Source organism: Myodes glareolus, chromosome 11 (assembly GCF_982192425.1).
Source record: "Myodes glareolus chromosome 11, mMyoGla1.1, whole genome shotgun sequence".
Taxonomy (NCBI): domain Eukaryota; kingdom Metazoa; phylum Chordata; class Mammalia; order Rodentia; family Cricetidae; genus Myodes; species Myodes glareolus.
In genome coordinates, this window is record NC_142036.1 from 49,306,724 (window position 1) to 49,328,336 (window position 21,613).

The 21,613-nt window shown below is 44.5% G+C and overlaps 1 protein-coding gene across 1 annotated transcript in view; it reads right to left on the reverse strand.

The window, feature by feature from the left end:
• Positions 1-10,243, reverse strand: part of Fntb (farnesyltransferase, CAAX box, subunit beta) — a 77,125-nt gene extending 66,882 nt beyond the window's left edge. The window contains exon 1 of the mRNA XM_048415964.3: positions 9,996-10,243. Within this exon, the coding sequence (XP_048271921.2) occupies positions 9,996-10,139 (144 nt within the window). The 5' untranslated portion in view covers positions 10,140-10,243. The remainder of the gene's footprint in view (positions 1-9,995) is intronic.
• Positions 10,244-21,613: the final 11,370 nt, after the last annotated feature.

Below are 21,613 nucleotides of genomic sequence, written 5' to 3' on the forward strand. Positions count from 1 at the left end.
ACCTTCAGAAAATACAGGCACCAGCCCCAGGAGGCTGAAGTCTATTGAGATGTTCTGCCTCTGAGGGAAAATAGACGCATGGATGATGAAGGCCCCTACAGGACAGCTTTCCTGAGTACTGTCTCCCTGCATAGTCTTTCCCTCTATAAAAGCCCCTTACGTCCTCGAATTACCTGGGATGAAGCACCAAGGACCATACCCCCTCCATCTTCTCAAGATGCTGGCCTTGAATAAACCTGAGGCCTTCCCTACCAACTCCAGTTTCTCCATGATTTGCTTTTAAGAGTGGGAAGGCCAGATTTGGGTCCAGTAACAATTTCCATTAATCTGTGAATTCATTTTATGCCTTCTCTGACTCTAAGTGGATGAGACTTTCAGTTCTCCAACTAGTCTGAACACTGTTGCATGACCTTTTGTTTGTGTTCCGACAAATAAAGCTTCTCTGGAGATCAGAGGGCAGAGCTAGCCACTAGTTAACCTTAGAAGTCTGGCAGTGGTGGCACGCGCCTTTAATCCCAGGATTTGGGAGGTGGGGACAGGAAGTGATAAGGTGCGGTGGAGACAGCATCGCTGGCTTTCGGACTGAGGAAGGAGACTAGGAAGCAACTGGGAGCTGCTCAGGGTTCTCTGATCTTTCAGGTTTTTACCCTGATATCTGACTCCTGGGTTTTTATTAATTAAGACTAAATTAGATTTACCCTTCAGAACACCTTAGTGGTTCTTTCATAAGTAAAAGAAAATCTTCCATATAGCTCGTTTTCTACCTGTATGAGTCATAATTTTAGCCTCTTTTAAAAAACTATACTCTTAGCCAGGCATAATGCTGCATGTCTTTAATCTCAGCATTCAGGAGGCAGAGGTAGGGGGATCTCTGTGAGTTTGAGGTCAGAATGGTCTACATAAGGAGTTCCAGGATAGCCAGGGCTACATAGTGAGGCCCTGTCTCGAAAGACAACAAAAAGTACTCTTGGCCTAATATGGTGGCATATTTGGGAGGATGTAGAAGGAGGTTCATGAATTCAAGGCAGACTTGGCTGCATGAGAGCAAGGGCTTCTCAGTGGGTAAAACTGCTTGCCACACAAACCTGGCAATCTAAATTAAATCCACAGAACTCACATAAAAAAGTTGGCTGCGGTGGCGTGTATGCATCTGTAATTGAGAAGAGAAGCAGACAGGGGAACAGCCTGGGCACTCACTAGCCAGCGAGCCTGGAATACTCAGTGTAGCAGCGGAAAAGAGAGACCCTGAGATCCTGTCTGAGCAGACTAGGAGGGGAAAGCCTGCTCCAGCAAGTTGTCCTCTGAGCTCCACAGGGGGAGCCAGTCATGCACAAGCGCTCACACTCATGTACACATCACACGGAGAGAGAGGAAGAGAGGGAAGGAGGGAGGGAGGGAGGGAGGGAGGGAGGGAGGGAGGGAGGGAGGGAGGGAGGGAGAGGGAGAGAGAGAGAGAGAGAGAGAGAGAGAGAATAAGAATTTTTTAAAAACTACAATGACTGGGAGTAGTGATACCTTAAATATCAGCACTCAAGAGACAGAGGCAGATGGATCTCTGTGTGTTCCAGGCCAGCCTGGTCTACAAAGTGAGTTCCAAGCCAGCCTGGTCTACACAGGAGGTCCTAGCCTACCCAGGACTACATAACAAAACCATGTCTAGGAAATGATAAAATTCTAAAAGTGGTTAAATGAATTTATTTTTTCTTTTACATCAACTATCAGTTACCTTTATTTAGGGTTGGGGTCAGGAGTGGGCACTGACTAGGAAAGAGCATTATGGGATGCTTTGGTGTGGTGATGTCTTAAATCAAACAAAGGCCTGGGTGCACAGGAATGAGCACCTGCCAAAGCTAAGTGCACGTGTGAGTGTTATTCTTATCATACGCACATTTCATCTTGTATAAATTATATCTTACAAGAACTATGTGTTAATATTAAACTCTACTTAATGAGTATTTAAGAATCGTCTTGACATCTGCAACTTACTTTGAAACCCATTAATAAGAGATGGGTAGAAGCCAGGTATGGTAGTGCATGCCTGTAACCCCAGCACCAGAACAAGGCAGCCTGAGGCACACAGCAAGGCCCTGCCTCAAACAAACAAATAGAAAATAGAAGACAAATGGGGTCCGCTCCATGTTGAGTGTGGGCTTTGAGTTCAACCCCAATGCCACAAAGAGAAGGGAAAGGGAAGAGTCCAGAAATGGTAGTGCTGCATGCCTGAAGTTCTAGATCGTGGAAGAGAGACACAGAGGGCCTAGGAACTCACAGGAGACCCTGTCTCCTTCACCCCACTCTGTCCCCCAAAGTATGGAAAATGTTAAAAAGTATGGAAATGTATGGAAAAGAATCTAGATGGTAAGTATATGGGTTTTCATCATAAAATTCTTTCAACTTTGCCAGACATCGTGGCACATGATTTTAATGCCAACACTCAGGAAACTGAGGCAGGTAGATCACTGGGAGTTCAAGGCCAGCCTGGTCTACATAGTGAGTTCCAGGCAAGCCAGGGCTACATAGTGAGACTGTGTCTCAAAAAAAAAATTATTTTCACAGGCTTGGGTGATGTCTTAGACAGCAAAGAGTATGACACACAGAAGTATGAGAACTTGAGCTTGTGTCCCAGCCGACATAAAAACAAGGAAAGAATGGCGGCATGTCTATTGCTCCAGCTCTGTAGGACTGGAACAAGCCTAGCCTGGGAATGCTCTGGTCAGTCACCGTAGCCAAAATGGGAAGGAGGGGAGATAGTATATGGTGCTTTGAATAAGAACAGCCCCCACAGGCTCATATATTGAATGTCCAGCCAATAGGGAGTCTACTATTTAAAAGGATTAGAAGGATTACAAGGTGTGGCCTAGTTGGAAGAAGTACATCACTGGGGTTTGGCTTTGAGGTTTCAAAAGCCCATGACAAGCCAGAGTCTCTCTGCCTACCTCTCTCTCTCTGCTTGAGGATCAGGATGTAGTTCTCAGCTACTGCTCCAGTGCCTGCCTGCACACCACCATGCTCCCCATCATGCTAATAACAGACAAAACCTCTAAAACTGTAAGCAAGTCCCCAGCTAAATGCCCTTTTCATAAGAGTTGACGTGGTCATGGTGTCTCTTCACAGCCAGGGAAGAGTTACTAAGACATGGTGGAAAATGACAGAGGAAAGCACCTGGCCAACCTGTCCTTCACATATGCACACACACAGTGAGTACACATGCACACACCAAAAGAAAAGAAAAAAAATAGCTTTTCATTAATACTCTCACCTTCCCGCTATACTGTAGGTGTCTAGAACACATTCCTAAATCCAAGAGACAGGAAGTTCTACGAAGTTCTACCCTAGAGCTCGCCTTTTGCTCACCCACACTCTTTAAACACGAGCATGAAAAGGAAAAGCAGAAAGAGGCCTCCAATCTGGACAGAGGAAGAAAACTAACATCCCAGAAGCTGGGAACCGGTGTCTCAGTACACAACTACATACTCAGAGCCTGAGTATGAAGTCCATCCACTAGCTTTTAACAAACCATCAGGGATTCTGATGCATGTTTCTCTTTAGTAGATTGAAAGGTGTGCATGTGTGTGTGTGTGTGTGTGTGCATGTGTGTCTGTGTGTGCATGCACGCACGTGCGCATGCACGCACAAGCATGCCTTAAAGGCCAGAGGTCATTGTTGGGTGCTTTCCTCCATCACTCTCCAGCTTATTTTTGAGGCAGGGTCTCTCACTGAACCTGAAGCTCACCAACTGGCTATACGGGCTGGCCAGTGAGCTCCAGGAACCTTCTGCCTCAGTACCACACCCATAGGGGCTTTTACATGGGTGGTGGGGATCCGATCTCAGGTCCTGAAGCTTGTGTGAACATTCATTTCTGCAGCCACAAAAGGTTTTCAGAAGGGATAAAATACTTTCTTCATTCATAACTTAAATGTTGTTTTCTAAAACCCCTAGCCATCATTCATCTTCTCAACTAAAGGAATAGCAAAAAATTCTCTAATGTTTAACGAGCAAAGCATTTTCTGAACGAATGATATTTGAGGACTATTAGTGACTAGAATATGTCACCCCACGATCAGACTGCAGGAGACAAAAGGCATCACTCACAACAAGCCTCCTTCATGGGAGGATTACTCTGAGCTGGTTATTTTGAGCAACAGCAGATACGGCTTTGAAATGCAGCAGGAGTGACTTACTCCTTTATAAGCGGACTTCTGTATCCCTAAAGGAAATCATCATCTTCCCCCACCTCCTCGGGCACACTCCTTCCCTCTCCATCAGCAACCCCACACCCCTGTGAAAGAGCTCCAGACTCTTCCACGAGGCACAATGTGAACGTGCACAACAAGCCTTACTCTTGGTTTCTGGGTTCCTCCTGGCCACCTCCTCCTTACAGACACCGCAGGTGGAGATGGGAACCCTAAGCCACCTATTAGAGGTCCACTAAGTTTTCTGGGTGGCGGCCATGAGGGGGATGTTACTAAACTTCTATGCGGTTTCTCTTGTTAATCACTTTAGACACAGAAGGTTCAAGCTAAAAACTCAGGAAAAGGAGAGATGGGATTACAGACCTGTTCGACTAGGCCTGGGTCGGTCCTTAAAGCTGGGATAAGATATTCAATATTCAATGATAATTATCTTACTCATATGATTTAGAAAAGCAATATTATATATACATATATATTGCTCAAAAACTGGTGATAATAAAGACACATGAAGAATTGTAAGAGAACTGTCTCATAGATAAGAAGAGTTGGCATCTCTAAACTACAGTTATATAAAGTATGAATTGTAACAGTTATTACATTTGTGTGTGTAGTGCTAGGGGTTGAATTTAGAGCCCCACCTACACTTGGAAGTGCTCTACCACTGAGCTGTATCCCAGGCCCACAGTGACCTAAATTTAAACATAAATTTTCTCAGCAGGCATTTGTTTTACTACACACCTGAAAGTACATGTATGTCATCTTAACCAGAAGAGTCTATGGACGCCATTCTTCTCTGGTAGACCCGGGGGTTAGACCCAGGGCCTTATACTGTGGGCACGCTAGCACTGAGCCCAGTCTTCTTTTTGTGTTGGTTCATGTGTCTGTTTCCGGACAGGGTCTTGCTATGTAGCCTAGACTGGCTCTCTAGCTGTGGGCTCCATCTCTCATCATTCAAGTGTTGAGATTACAGGTAGGCACCACTAAATCCAACCTCACCCTCCCTTAGGATTTACATAAATTTGATATTTAACCAATACTGTCTCATGTTCCCCTTAGAGCTGTCTGACTAATGACATCACTGACATTTCAAGAGGAAGATGCTTTGGTCTCTGTTCAAGGGTAAACAAAAATGGGGGAAAAAAACCAGCAATAAGTATGTATTGTAAACAAGTGTTGGCAAGGCCACCACTGAGACCACGAGACTCTCCGTGGTTTTTTGCAGTTTGCGATAGGGTGATGCCCGATGACACATCACTGACGAGGGTGACACTAACGGCACAACCTCACCTTGTTGTCATCACAAGAGGCCCTTTGCATCCCATCCATTGGGAAAATATTTATCAAGGAACAGATTCACCAACCGTCAGGAAACTGACCTTATTGAGCTGGGGGGTGGGAGGGGTAGGGGGTGGCAGGGGGAGGGGATGGTGGTTCACGCTTCTAATCCCAGCACTCGGGAGGCAGAGGCAGGTAGATCTCTATGAGTTCGAGGCCAGACTGATCTTCAGAGCGAGTGCCAGGACAGGCTCCAAAGCTACACAGAGAAACCCTGTCTCAAAAAACAAAACAAAACAAAAAGGGAACTGATCTTATCACAGGTATGATAGCCACTCTGTGAGCTGCGGTCACCTCTCACCCAGATCAGGACAATAGCCTCCCAACCATTGCCTCCTACCTCCACCCTAATCCCCACATAATACTCTATTTTTTAAAAACAGTTCAAGACCAGACAGGTCTACAAAGCGAGTTTCAGGAGAGCCAGGGCTACACAGGGAAACCCTGTCTCAAAAGCAAACAAGAAAAAAAATGATTTATTTCTAATGATCTATGTGTGGGGATGGGGTATGTGCACCTGAGTGTAGGTGCCCTTGGAGATCAGAAGCTTCAGATACCCGCAGAGTGGGAGTTTCCGAAGGTTGTAACCACCCATGTGTGTGGGAAACCAGTCTATTCCTACGGAAAGGTAGTAAGCACTCTTAACAGCTGAGCCACCCCTCCAGCGAGCACTCTTAACCTCTGAGTCATCTCTCGACCCCCCCATATAATACTCATGAGTGATAGTGACTTGCGGAGCCCGATAAATTATCACTCAGACTGTGTCACTGCTTTGAGTCCTGGTAGCTAGCTGGTCTGAAGGTGGAGAGAGAGTCAGAGTCTCTGTGGCGAAGGCACCTAGCAGATAAGACCTTAAGTCTGGGCAATCAGCTCACCCCACGGCAGGAGGGAGGAAACTGGCTGGTGGCACCCTTGGCTCTCTTGTCCCCTAGCAGTATCTCATGGCTCATGCCCAGCACACTAAGCTAGGAAGCCTCTTGGTACCGATCCACTCCCTGAGGCAAATCTAAAGACCAAGGCAAAAAGGAGTCTAGGGAGGCCGGTAAGGGCAAGTTCTCCAGCCAATTGGCTTCCCATTTAAATTAGTACTTTCAAACGCAACAGCCACAGGCCATGTACGGCTCCATCTCACCTCCCAGCCTCTGGTCTACCCGCCTCTTTCCTCACCTGGCACACATTGCCCTTCGTACATGCTTGCACCCACTAAGCACCCACTAAGCACATGCTCTACCACAGGGTTACACCTCCATTCCAGATGTTGTCGTTGTTGTTGTTGTTGTTGTTGTTGTTCTTCTTCTTCTTCTTCTTCTTCTTCTTCTTCTTCTTCTTCTTCTTCTTCTTCTTCTTCCTCTTCCTCTTCCTCCTCCTTCTTCCTCCCTCCCTCTCTTTCTCTCTCTCTCTCTCTCTCGCTCGGTTTTGGGAGTCAGGATTTCTGTGTGTAGCCCTGACTGGCCTCAAACTCAGAGATCCACCTGCCTCTGCCTCACAAGTGTTGGGATTATGCTTTTCTTTTCTTAATTGACTGAATCCTGCGCCTGGAGCAAAAGTTTCCTTAAAATCAAATCCAGGGCTAGAGAGATGGCTCAGAGGTTAAGTGCAGTGGCTTATCTTCCAGAGGACCCAGGTTCAAGTCCAAGTGCCCACGTGGCAGCTTGCAACTGTCTATAACTCTAGTTTCAGGGGATAGGACACCTTCACATCAATGCACATAAAGTTAAATAAATTATTTAAAAAAAAAACAAACCCCAAAACCATCAAATCTAATCAGGCAATGATGGTGCATGCCTTTGATCCCAGCACTCGGGAGGCAGAGGCAGGTAGCTGAGTTCAAGGCTAGTCTGATCTACAGAGCAAATTCCAGGACATCCAAGGCTATACAGAAAAACTGTCTTCAAACAAAATAAAACAAAACAAAAAACCCACCAAATCCATTTTCTTTGTTCACTGACTCATGCTAATTGTCTGTGCCTAGCACCTAAAAGATTTTTTAAACATCTTTATTATTTTGTGTGTTTGGGTGCTATGTCTGGGCAGAACATGCATGCAGAGCCCCGAAAGCCACAACAGGGCATCAGATGCCCTGGGCCTGGAGTTATAGACAGTTGTAAGCCACCTTGTGGGTCCTGTGGATTGAACCTAGGTCCTCTGAAAGAACAGCCAGTGCTTTTAATCACTGAGCCATCTCTCCAGCCCTAACAAATTTCCTGAAGGAAAATGAATGAATGGAACAGAAGGCCTCACAAGAAAGAGCTCGCTCCACTGTTTACAGGTTTAACTCCTGTTACTAAGTGATTGTCTAACAAATGAAGGTTCCCAATAATGGAGAAGAAAGGAGAGGCAAGCATTAATCATTATTGCCACGACACAAACTGAGCTGTCGGCAAAGCTTTGTGGAAGCTCTGTCAAAACCAAAAGAACCAAACAGTATCTTCTGTAAAGAATTCCTCCCAGCAACGTTATTTCCGACGGCCGCACCTGACCGCTCTCTCAGCCTCTGCCTTCTCTGTCAGAATGGACTGGGAGACACAATGCCCAGAGAGCATTTAGCACTCTGCTGGAACCAAAGAAATGGTCACTGTGGTGACCACTAAAGTGCAGAGGAAGCCCGAAGGATGGAATATCACATTAGCTTCATTCTAGGCTTTTAAAATGTGAGCCGGAATAATGACATAAAATGTAAGACTATCATCCCATTGGGCTTGCATCTGACAGACACTCTACACTAACCTATCAGGACCTCGCATCCTCCACAGCCCTGGTCTTGGCCTGCCCCCTTTCCAGAGCATCTGGGTCCATTTTTGTGTTGTTCATTAGCCTACTGGGAACTTAAGTTGTTTTCCTTATAGGAACCCAACAGGAAGGAACTTCAGCAATGGACTGAAGAAGACAGCAGTACACAGAAAAAGAGAACAGATCAGAAAGCTCCTGATAATGTCCCTGTCGCCTCTAAAACAGACATTTCTGAAAACGGACAGGCTAACCCTGATCCTCTTTTCTTCATTAGTATCCTGCATCCCCTTATCTGCCAAGTCAGTTCAGTTAAGGGTTTAAAGGATGGGGGAGGCAGGTCCAACCCATAACTTCGTCACAGTCTAATCAACAACCGAAACCTCACTCCAAACACGGCAGAGGTTGTAGGTTTTGTCACTGAGGACAGATTTTTTTCACAACATTTTACAGGAGACTTCTGTGGGAAACAAGCTAATTGAGTCAGAGAGCTAGATTCAAAAAGTTTCCTTTAATACCCTAAAGCCCATGAGGCATTAACTCAAAGATTAAAGATCCCCTCTGCTACTGTGTGAATAACCATGTGTTCAATCCCTTGTTTTGTTATGAATTTTATTTAGGGCAAGCAAGATGGCTCAGTGAGTAAGTGGTGCTTGCTAAGCAAGCCTGACGACTTTGGTTAGATCTCTGGAACTCACATATCGTATGCCTTGGCACAAACACCCACAAACATGTCGTACACATTCACACACATTTAAAAAAAATAAAACAAATGTGTATTTAGTCACAACTGCAAAATTCGTATAGTCACTATTGCCGTTAATTTTGCCTAAATATAGGCTCCCAGCCTTAGAATGAAGCAGGTCCTTCCATGGTTACCTGGGTACTGATCTAGTAAGATCTTATTTTCGGAAGCGGCTGGATGCCTATTCCTTAGCGCCAACAAGATCCATCCTGATCATTTCTAGTAACAGATGGGTAAACAGCTCTGCAACAACCAATTTGGGAACGATTCCAAACGGGAAGTGAGAAAAATGAAAACTGTAATTCACTGTCCATACTTTCCAAAACGCATGTCTGGTACACCCTAGGCCTGAGAGAATCGCAAGCAGTTCACACTTCATACTTTTTTTGTTCTTCACAACCTATACAGTTTTCCAGACTGTCTTTCCCAGCTAGGCTCCTGTCTAGGGGCTGTTTTCTTTTTTTCAGTTTTCAGCGTTCAACATCAGGTACCCAAATGATCCCACCACGAGGTAGGCCTCAATCTGACCTAGCAGATCAGATAATAAACCGATTTGGGGACGGCGTGACCACAGTCCGGTCATTCGGTCCCCTAAAGGTCCGGAAACTATGAGCGAGCACATAGGGGAAAGTGAGCGGTCGGTCCCAGATCCTCCAGGAGTCTAGGCAGAATGGAGCGGGCTATCTGGTCCGCTCAGACTGTTGTGGGATCCAGACACAGAACACGATTCTTTACACCATCTGAAGCAGAGGACAGGGGCACTGCCCTGTCCCCCGAGCCCAACCCTGACAACCACCCTTTCCTACCCAACGCAGCCCCACAAACACACCGCTCGGAAGCCCCAGTCTGGGCTCCTAGAGCTCGGGGGCGGGGGCGCAGTGCAATATGGGAGTTGTAGTTCCAAGGAGCGTTTCCCAACCAGATGGACCTCCAAACGGGACTCCTGCTCCCAGAAGGCCCCGCGCGGGCGCCTCGCCCAGCCCTGCCACCTCACCTGTTCTATGGACGTGACTGTTTCCACTGAGTCGTCTTGCAACCGCTCCCGCGCGTGCTCAGGTCTCAGACTATACAGCGGTTCTGGCCAGACAGGGGAGGAAGATGGAGGACAACGGTAGGTGAAGGAACTCGAAGAAGCCATGATCGGGAGAGCAGCGAGCGCTGTATAGGACTCAGCTTCGTCCAGCAACAACGCGCATTGAAACTCGAGCGGGCTAAGGCGCTACGGAGAGTGGGTAGAGTCAAAAAGGTTTTGAACGCGAATCTCTCCTCCCACCTACACAGCTTCAAGAAGTGAGTTACTGGGATGCTGCCGCCCCCCATTGGGCAGATGAGCTTCTGCAATAACTGCTTCGTGGAACGAGTAGAATGCCTCAGTTCTCTATGCAAATAATATGCAAATGATATAAAAAGAAAGTTTCAACGTTCTACTCTCACCTAATTGCAGTGCAGCAGTTAGCGATTTCGATTTCGGCGGCTCAAGAATCCTACGAATGTAACTTGAAAAGCATTTCTGACAGCTCTCTGATTGCCTCAGTCACGCTCTTACTCTGCTCCTTTGGGTCCTTGAAGGCTCTTAGAAGAAGCCTGAGCTCAGTCAATGAGCAGAATTGCCGGTCTCAGTACTCTGAGATAGAGGAGGGGAGTAATGTAATTCTCTTCTCCCGTGGGGTTGACAGTGCAATGGCAGAAACTAAAATACCACACAAGAAATGAGTATAAATGCAACAACCAAAGAAAGGGTCGGCAAACATTTATGGGGCAACTGCTACTTGTACTGTGCTAGAGTTCAGGAATAGAAAAGTGAACAAGATTGCAAGGTCCCTTCCCTTGAAATGCACCTGGATTTCACTTTAGAGGAACAGACAGAATTAAGTAAACGAACACAAATATCTGAAGACTTACAATTATAGTATGACAGAAAATAGGCCAGGAATGATGGCTCGGCAGTTAAGAGCACTGGCTGCTCTTCCAGGGTACCTGGGTTTGACTCCCAGCACCCACCTAGCAATTCACAACCATTTATAACTTCAACACCCTCTTCTGGTTTCCACAGACAATTTATGCACAGATAGACATACATGTAGGCAACATACCATACACATTATTTTTAATGTTGCTTTTTAAAATATATTTTTATCAAAAATAACTTTTCATGGCATATATTCTGATCATGGTTCCCCCCACTCGACACCTCCCAGATCCTCCCCACCTCCCCATCCACCCAACTCCACCCCTTCTTTCTCTCTCTTCAGAAAATAAAAAGGCCAACAAAAAGAGAAAACAAACCAGAATTTAAAAAGTGAGAAAGTCCAAGAAGCACAGATACGCATACAAAATTATTTTCTTTTAAATTATAAAGGAAAGAAACTAAAAGTGCTTATGATGACTGGTGGGATGAATATGGTTCTAATTAGATTCGGACCCAGGCAGACCCTGACCTTTCTGGGTATTTGACATTTAAGCCAAGACCCAAAGATGACAAGCAGCCATCTATAACAATACGATGAGGGACCTCAAGAAAGAAAAAAGCAGCATGTTTGAAGGAACATGCCACAAATATACTCTTGCATGCTTCGGTTAATTCTAATAAGCATTGAGTGAGTGTTATATAATATATCCCCTGTGGTGGTTTGAAAGAGAATGACCCCCAAAAGGAGTGCCCAGAACAAACTCACTAGTTGTGTGAGTGAGCTCTGGGTTTAACTGAGAGAACCTGCCTCATGAGGAAGATGGGAGAGGAATTAAGGTTGATTCTCAACATCCACCTCAGACCTTCACATACATAAACAAACATGTACGCACACACGTGCAAAACAAACACACCTAGTCACACCACACACACCCAACAAAGCTAAAAGTAACTACATCAAGAGGTTAAATTATTTAGGATGAGGGCTTGTGGGCAAAGATACTAGAGGCCCTGGGACTGGTAGCTCAGTGGGAGTGGATAGGCCTAGTAGGTACAAGACTGAGTTTGAACTCCAACAACACACACACAACACACAACACTCTGTTTTGTTGAATACACAACACACAACACTGTTGTATTGAATACACAACACACTCACAACACTCTGTTGTGCTGAATACACAACACACACACAACACATGCACTCTGCTCCCTGCTCAGAACGTTTTACTCTGTACCTACTCAACCCCAAGCCACAAGTCTAAGATCCAGGGCCTAGGTAGTATTTCACAGTTGGCCATCTCTCTGTTCCTCTCTCTGTACAGAAGTACTTGAATTCCACGTGGGAGGCTGAGGCTGGGTAGCATAAAGGCCCATGTAGGTATACACTGTCACATGTCCCATCTTGGTGCCAGGTGAAAACCTATGGCACCAGAAGATTACCAAATCTGGCAGGAAGTGGGACCATGGTTAGGATCACAGATATGGATGTGAAGTGTGCAAGGGTCTTGTCATACTTCCTGTGGTATTCACATTTTCTCTTTCCCTTAGTTCTGCTGGCGGGGGGGGAGGTGTCTGCTAAGTTCTAGGTTGTAGTCAGACTTCCTTTATACTACCAATTCCCGAATAATAACATGGAGACTTCTTAATTATGAAAGCCCGGCCTTAACTTAGGCTTGTTCCCAACTAGCTCTTATAGCTTAAATTAACCGGTTTATATTAATCTATATTCTGCTACATGGCTTGTTATCTCTGCTCAGGACCATGAGTCCCATTTCCTCCAAGTCTGGCTGGCGAATCCTGTCTCTCTTCATCCCGGAGTTTCTGTCTCTGCTTGGAAGTCCTGCCTATCCTCTCCTGCCTAGCTATTGACCGTTCAGCTCTTTATTAAGTCAGTCAGAAGGTGCCTTGGCAGAAACACTTTACAGTGTACAAAAAGATTATCACAAATCATATCTAAGGATTTAGCAGTTTATGTAAAAAAGTTTCTTTGCTTAGGAGCTAGAAAATTAACATTTCAATCTTAAAGGTGGAGTCATTGACAGAATAGATGAAATTTTGCATCAGATTGTTGAATCTATGTTGGGGAACATAGAACAACTGCAAATTTTATTCTAGAAATAGAAGTATGTGGGGGGGGGAGTCTGGGGGCTGAACCCAAAGACCTTACAAGTGTTAAGCAAACATTCTACCACTGAGATACATCCCAAGCCCAGAAATCTTTTTCTGAAATCGAGTCTTCTCTGCAGTGAGATCCAGAAGATGTTAATAGGATTCTGGCAAAAGTCCCCTTCAGGAGAGCGTTGGTTTATTCAATAAATATTTATTGAGTATCTGTTGATACTGTTACATGCTAGCCATTGGGGTAAGTGCTTAGGAGACAGTGCTGAACAAGCCAGTTGATCTCTGTCCTGTGGGTCTCATGACTTATCAGAAGAAACAGACACTAAAAAAGTCATACAAAATTGTTTCATTACAGTTCAGGAAAATGAGTATGGCAGAAAGAAGCACAGAGTGTTGCAAGACTGCATAAAAGGTCAGACCTGAAGCAGACTGGAGGACCTGGAGACTCCCAAGAGGAAATGAGCTAGCTAAACTAGGGTACAGGCCAGGCGGGAAACCCAACGGCAATCAAAAGTCAAGAGAAGCTAGCAATAAAAACAACAAGCATTTGTAAGTGTATAAGCATCAAGATCAGTCAGTCTTGGATCAGCAGCAGCCTTCTGCTGGGTTTAGTAAAGCCACTGGCTCCCGAAGCAGAATGAGGGTCAACACTGGCATCCTTGAAGGAAATAACGTCCTTCAAAGGACCCGACTGCAAATGATAATTAATGGCAACTCCAGCTTGGACTGCATGCAGATGATTTGGGTTCATTTTACTGAAATTCCTGCTGTTTATGCTTTTATTTTCTTTCCTATGTTGAATGTTGAATCATATTTCTTAAAAGATAATTTTAAAAATGTTGATGGTGTTAATTTGCATTTGGAAAAGCAAGAAAACAAGAAGAAAGTTAATGATCTAAATGAACCACTAGAGGGCGCCTGTGACACACACACACACACACACACACACACACCAGGCATGGCATAAACTTCAAACGGACCCTAGGTGCATTACTCATCCATGCCCTTTGTCAAGATGAAATTTCTTTTAATATCTTGTTATCTCTATAATATATATATAGCAGAACATCTGGCAAATGGAAGAGCTCATCTGGTACCCAGCTAGGTAATTAGTTTCCTGCCACATAGTTATTCCCTGTCGTCTGTGCCCTACTGCTCTTCAGCCCAGACCCCTGGCTATCCCCAGGACTGACTACTCAAGGGACAGCCCCTCCCATCTTGCCTCGGTTGCACTCCAAGACTTGGAGTCTCCTTGCCTCTCCTGAAACATCAGCTTTTCCCTTTATCTGATAAAGGCTGACACCTCCAAACATATTATTTAGGGTTCTCTTTGAACCCCGCTTCCTCTGCTTTCTCGTTGCTCATTTGCTTCGACTGCAGATGGTTTGAGTTTTTACTCAAATACCTGATACTGTCTTTTCCTAAATCGAAATGAGCGAACATCCTTGAAAAGTTTAAACATCTGTTAAACTCCGTATTGCTGGGCAGTTCTCTGTTTTCCCTGCTTGATATCCCGGCAATATTTGCATGCTTAATCTTTACCTCGGTGAACCACTTTCGTTTCAAAATCTTTTTTTGATGATGATGATGGTAGTGAGTGATGATGATTACATGTGTGTGCATGGAAGGGGACACATGTGCCGTTTGTGTGTGGGTCGGTTGGCTCTTTCTTTCTACCTTTGTGTGAGCTCCAGGGATCAAACTTGGACCCCCAGGCTTGCACTGCAAGTATCTTTACCTGTTGAGTCAACTAGCTAGCCCAAGGCTTGCTTTTCTTTCTCAGTAAAACTTTCTTTTATATGTGTATGTGTGTGTGTGTGTGTTTTATTTCCTTAGTATGTACACATGCTCATTTGTATGTGTGCACATGTGTGTGTGTTATTTCCTTAGTACGTACCTGTGTACACATGCTCATTTGTGTGTGTGCGCACGCACATATGTGTGTATGTGTGTGTAGAGTGCACCATGCTACATGTGGAGGTCAGAGGAAAGCTTGGAGGGTACTTACTCTTTTCTCCCACCATGTGAGGCCCTGCGGACTGAACCCAGTTGTCTAGCTTGGTGGCCAGTACCTCTAACCTGTAGAGCCATCTTGCTGGCCCCAACACTTTCTTTTGTAGAATCTAGTATTGGGTTTCCTCTAATACCCTGACTATAAGCACCCCGAGACTCGGTGCTTGGACATCTTTTCCATCTCTCTTGTCTATGAGCTCAGGAGTCAGTGATGTAAATTCCACCAGTCCGAAAACCTGGGTCTCCAGCTCACAGAGATCCACCTGCCTCTGACTCCTGAGTGCTGGGATTAAATGTATGGGCCACCCCAGCCTGGCGACTTTTGTAATTTTTACTTGTACTTTAGCCCAACTTAAGTTCATTCCCTCATGGCCTTTCTGGATCTCTCTCTGTAGAACCAAAGTTCTCTCCTCTCGCCAGTTATATACATTATACCACTCTCTTCCTTTATTTTTTTCATATTTATCCAGCCTCACACTTCATTGTGTATTATGTATCTGCTTGTTTGTTACCCATCTCTTCCCCATTGCAATGTGCAGTATGTAAGATCCTTGAGTTTGGCTCATTGCTGTGCTCCCTGGCACACAGAAAATGCTGAGTTGAATAATTTCTAGACATTGTAATGAGCATTTGTGGTGGTGTGAATGAGAATGGCCCACATAAGTTCATATGTTTGATTACTTGGTCCCCAGTTGGTGGACCTGTTTGGGAAAGATTAGGGGTGTAGCCTTGTTGAAGGAGTGTCCCTTGAAACTTTGAAGTTTCAAAGGCCCACCCCCCCCACATGTGACCCCCAACAGATCACATGGCAGTGGTACAGGTGGAAAACGTGATGGACCCGCACATGAGCATCACACCACAGGTGTACAGGTGAGTAGTTAGCACTCAAACAGATAATAAAAGCAGAAAAGCGTGCACGAGGGGGGAGGAGGATATCGGGAGTAAAAAATTTGTGAATAAAAAATTATAGATACGGGGCAGGGAAAAAGTAATCAACTGTCTGCACAATTGCTCAGAGATTTTTTAAAGGACAGAGGAGCTCAAGCGCAGCAGCAGCAGCAGCAGCAAATACAGAAACTTCTAGAATTTACAGAGCAGCTGTGCCCTTGGTTTCCCAAGCACGGGATCTCGGACTCAAAAACATGGAAAGAAACTGGATAAAAATCCAACATTATTACACACATGGGCCTGAAAGTGTCTCTACAGATAGTCTTTATTCCCAGGACTTATACAGGAGGGTCTGGATTTAAGTGCCCAACAGCAGCGGGTACCTCTCCCTGAGCTTGTTAGAAGTGAGACGGAACCCTCCGCGCTGCCGGAGGAGCTGCTAGATAAGGAGGCATTTAAAGGACTGGGTGACTATGATCAGTCTGAGCCTGGTGACTTTATAGGAAGAGGCCACAGTGAGGAGTTTTCACCTCCTCCTCACTTCTGACCAGCGACGCTAAAAGGCAGAGACATAATATTTTCGGATTTTTTCAGATATTGGCCACTTGTATACACAATGACTGGCTAACGCCGCTGCTTTGCAGGGAAGAACAGTTAAAGATGTTCTCTTCCAACAGAGAAACCAAGGCCCAGAGAGAAGAGGGGCTGCAGGGCCTCCTGGAAGCTGCTTCTGTGTGGTCTAATGGGATGTCAGATCCAGCAGTGTCTCCGTAGGAGAATAAGCCCAGGGGCGAGGAAGGAACCAGGAGATGCAGGAGAGAGAAACATTGGACTAACGAATGCAGATCAACGAGAGATGCCCAAGGGAATCATCTGCCAGGAAGTGAGCAGAGGGGCCCACGTCAGGCCCCACAAAGGAATCCATGGGGTGATCCAGTAGCCTGTTCCCCTGCAAAGAAATCCATTCAGGACCTTTGCAGAGCAACCCCAGGCAGTCCAGGCCTCCATCTCAGCTCTACTATCTACACAGTTTTAACTCCTGAAACCGGTACACAAACTCTCCCCACCGGGGATTATGGGCCTTTACCAGAAGGCACTGTAGGATTATGTCAGGGATCTTTGTTGTTCTTTGTGTGATTGATGATGATGATGAAGGAGAAATCAAGATTATGACTCACACTCACTTGGTGGAATTTCTGTGATAAAAACAGGCCAGAGGCTTGCACAATTAATTTTACTTCCTCAAGTGCAAAGGAGAAATCAAGTTAAGAGAGGTGAGAGAAGAGAGGCTGGATTTGGTTCATCTGATGTCTATTGGTTACAAGCCATAGGTCCACAGTAACCAGAATTCACTTTGTTTATAAATGAAAAAAAAGGTTTTTTTGGTCTTCAGGAAACTGGTGCAGATGTGTCTGTTACAACTGCCAGTCAATGGCCTTCAAGGTGGCCCAAAATGGAGACTATTACACAGTTGTAAGGGATTGGTCAAACTCAGAATTCTGAACAAAGTATAATAAACTTTCCTGGAGAGAAGGAGAGGGTCATGAAGGGACTTTTCAGTCATGCAATGCTCCTCACTTAGCTGTAAATTTGTGGGGTTGAGATATTATGGCTCAAACAGAGGTATATTCATACAGCCCCAACACAGTTATTGCTAGTCAAATGTTCCAACAAGGGTTGTTGCCCAATCAAAGGCTGGGCAAAGAGAATGAGGGAAGGGCAGATACTACCAGACCTAGCAGAAAGCCTTCCAGAGCAGGATTAGGGTATTTCTAGGAGAGGTCACTGAAAATCCTGCACTCCATGCAGACCCAATTCTTTGGAAGAGGGACAAGCCTGTATGGGTAAATCAGAGGCCTCTCACACAAGAAAAATGACAAGCTGCCCAGTGGTTAATGCAGGAATAGCTAGATAATAGTCACATTACACCCTTCAATGTCCCCTGGAATTCTCCTATTTTGTTATTAAAAAGAAATCAGGAAAATGAAGATTGATACAAGATTTAGAGAGGTTAATGAGACCGTGAAACTGATGGGTGAGCTTTACAGCCTGGGTTGCCTTCTCCTACAGCCATACAAAAAAATAACTGTAAGATTATTTTATATTGAAAGGATTGCTTTTATACCATCCCTTTGGCACCACAATATTGTCAAAAATTTGCATTTAGTATTCTATCAGTTAATTTCAAAGAGTCAATGAGAAGATATCATTGAAACGTCTCACCCTGGGGTATGGCAAACAGTGCTAACTTTTGCCAAAGATTTGTGACTCAAGCTATACAAAATGTTAGAGATAAGTTTCTACAATTTTATATTATCCGTTCTATGGATGATACCTTGCTTACCCAGAAGAAGGAAAGCGTATTCCATGAGACATATGGACAAGTTCAGCAGAGGCTTGCCCCTGCAGGGTTAGCTACTGTCCCAGAGAAAGTGCAAAGGCACCGGCTTTCCGGTATTTAAGACACATGTTATAGCTAAAGAAATTAAACCTCAGTTTAGTCTCACCAGTCAGGGCACTAAACCCTTATTTTGAAGCAATAGCTTGTTTAGTACAGAAAAGCCAGATGGAATCTAGGTGATATTTTGGTAGGGAACCTAATATGATCAATGTTCCTTATACTAAACAATAGATTGATTGGTTATTTCAAAATAATGATTCTTGAGCAATTGCATTTGCTCAGTTTGTAGGCCAAATTGATAATCTTTTTCCAGCTGATTGATTGCTGCAATTCGTACCACTACATTCCTTTATTTTTCCTAAAATTGTAATGAAACATCTCCTAAAGGATGCTATGTTAATTTCCACAGATGGTTCTTCCAATGGAAGAGCAGCATATGTTGCTGATGGTAAAGGATGTGTAGTACAAACAGATCTGGCCTCAGTTCATATAGTTGAGCTGTGAGCTGTTGCTGTATTATTCCAGCCTTTTGCAAACAAGGCATTTAATTTATGTACTGACAGTCATTACATTTTTAAAGCTCTCAGGTAATTAAGAACGGTCCCCTGAATTGGAGCTAGTAATAGTCAAGTTAAAATACTTTCCTGGCAAATTCAAGATGCCATTCATCAAAGAAAATTGCCATGCTTTGAGGGTCATACTAGAGCACATTCATATCTTTCTGGTCCATTGGATGAAGGTAATGCTTTGGCTGATACTTTTACTCAATTGACCACTTTATCTCAACTTGAGCTTGCTCAACAATCACATGCTTTACGTCATCAAAATAGTAAAAATTTAAGAAAAACAGTTTGGATTAACAAGAAAAATCGTTCATAAGACTGTTAAGCAATGTGATATATGCACGCAATCTTTACCTGTATCTCATCAGGGAATAAATCCTCAAAGCCTGCTTCTTAATCAGTTACGGCAAATGGATGTACCAATGATGGTTAAGTCTGGAAGGTAGAAGAAGGTGGCCTAAGACAGGCACAGTCATCTGTCCTGTAATAGAACCTCAGGTTCTTACTGTTTTTACAAGACTTTTTTATTGTTTTTATTGAGTTATATATTTTTCTCTGCTCCCTTCCCTTCCCCTCCTGTTCTACCCTCTCCCATGGTCTCCATGCTCTCAATTTACTCAGGAGATCACACTCCAGCACTCTGAAAGCTGTAAGTCCAAATAAACTCTTTCTTCTTTAAGTTCCTTGGTCATGGTGTCTTATCACAGCATTAGAAAAGTAACTAGGACTGAAGTTAGTACCAGGGACTATTGCTGTGAAGATCTGTCCATGCTGAATTTTGGAAGAATATGCAACACTTTGAGATTTTGAACTAGAAATACTGTGAGGCTTAATAGGTCATTCTAGGAGGAGTGTGGAAGACAACAGTACCAAGAGCAATGTAGACCCTGGAGACCCAGCTCAAGGGGTTCCTGAGGGGAGCAATATTAACAGCTGGGGTAGAGAGCTTTCTTGTGATGTTTTGGCTATATATATATATATATATATATATATATATATATGGATGCTTTCTGCCCTTATCCTAAGGATCTGCCTGAGGCTAGATCGAAGGATATTGTATTAATGTCCTTGACAGAGGATATTTCAAAACAGTTCGATATTGTTTCTGCCAAGTGGTTATTGGTGATCACTTTTATGCAGGTCCACAATATGAGAAAAATCAAGTAGGCCAAAAAGAAATAAAAATGTGCTGTTTGAAGTAAAAGAGATCCAGGATATTTCATGGGAGAGTCAAGGCTTGTGCTGGAAAAGATGAGAAGATTAAAGAAAAGGTCGCTCCAAAATGGAATAAAGAGAGGGGTGATCTCGGTGCAAGACCCCACCCAGCTAAGCCTCCAACTGCTATAGAAAGGAACAGCCTGGGGAATTTTCTGCTTCTAGAATGGAACAACAAGGGAAGGTTTAACCCCAAGTGGTCAGTCAAACGTGGCAGTGTTATTCCTGTGGCTCTGGCTTTCGAGTCATGGAGGATACATGAGTGAGGGGTTGTGGAATCTTCCTCTGCAGTTAAGGAGAGCCACTGAGGCCAGGGGTGTGGTGAGAGGTACCTGCATGGAGGACTTGAGAGGCTAGTATGCGAGCCTGTGAAAGTGAAGCCTGGATTGTGTTGGGGACCCCAAGATGCTGGAGATACCAGAGCCACGAGGCATCTGCTAAGGAGAGCTACATACCGGGAATGGAAGCAGCCCAAGAGAGAGCAGTGTACCGTAGTCACCAGAGCCAGAATGTTAAAGTCTTCTAAGCCCTTTGACATCAGACATAGAACTGCAGAATTTAGAGTCTACCCTGAGAAACTTTGGTCTTGTTTTGGCCCAGTATTTCCTCACTATGCCCCCTTTCCTCCCTTTTGGAGTAGCACTGTGTCTTGAGTCTCAGAAGTCTTTCTGGACTTTTAAACAGTGTTGAGACTTGGGTAGCCTATGGGGACTCAATGCATTTTCCATTATGACATGGCTAGACGCCTATGGGGGCCAGGGAGTGGAATGCGGTACTTGGATAAGAATGGCCCCTGTAGGCTCATATGTTTGAGTACTTGGCTCCCAGTTGGTAGAACTGTATGGCCTTCTTGGAGGAGGTGGATTTTGAAGTGTCAAAGACTCTTGCCTTTCCCAGTTTCTCTCTGTACTCTAAATCTCTGAAATGTAAGTCCTAAGTTAAACAATTTCTTTCTGTTTGTTTGTTTGTTCATTCATTCATTTGTTTGTTTCGAGACAGGATCTCTCAATGTAGTCCTGGCTGTCCTGGAACTCATATGTAGACCAGGTTGGCCTCAAACTCACAAAGGTCTTCCTGCCTCTGCTTCCCAAGTATGGACTTAAAGGCATGTGCCACCATGCCCAGGTAAATGCTTTCTTTTGTAAGTTGCCTTGGTCATGGTGAATTATAACAGCAAAAGAAAAGTAATTAACATTTATGTGCTTAGCTTTCTGTGAATGATAATAACAACAAATATGATGCTAACCTTAGCTTTTAAGAGCACACTATTAAATACAGAATGTAACTATATGCCGAGGGCTGTGGGACTATGAGAAGGTAATGACTAGTGTCCAGATGTCAACCCAACACAGAAATGATTCTCTGACGGAGGAGAATTCTTCCCAGGCAGGACCTATGAGACCACTGACACTCCCATCTGCAGTTTCACATGGGCGAAAGCAGCTTTAGTGTCTCCCCAATACCGGCATTATAGTGTGTAATTTTATATGAGATGGGTA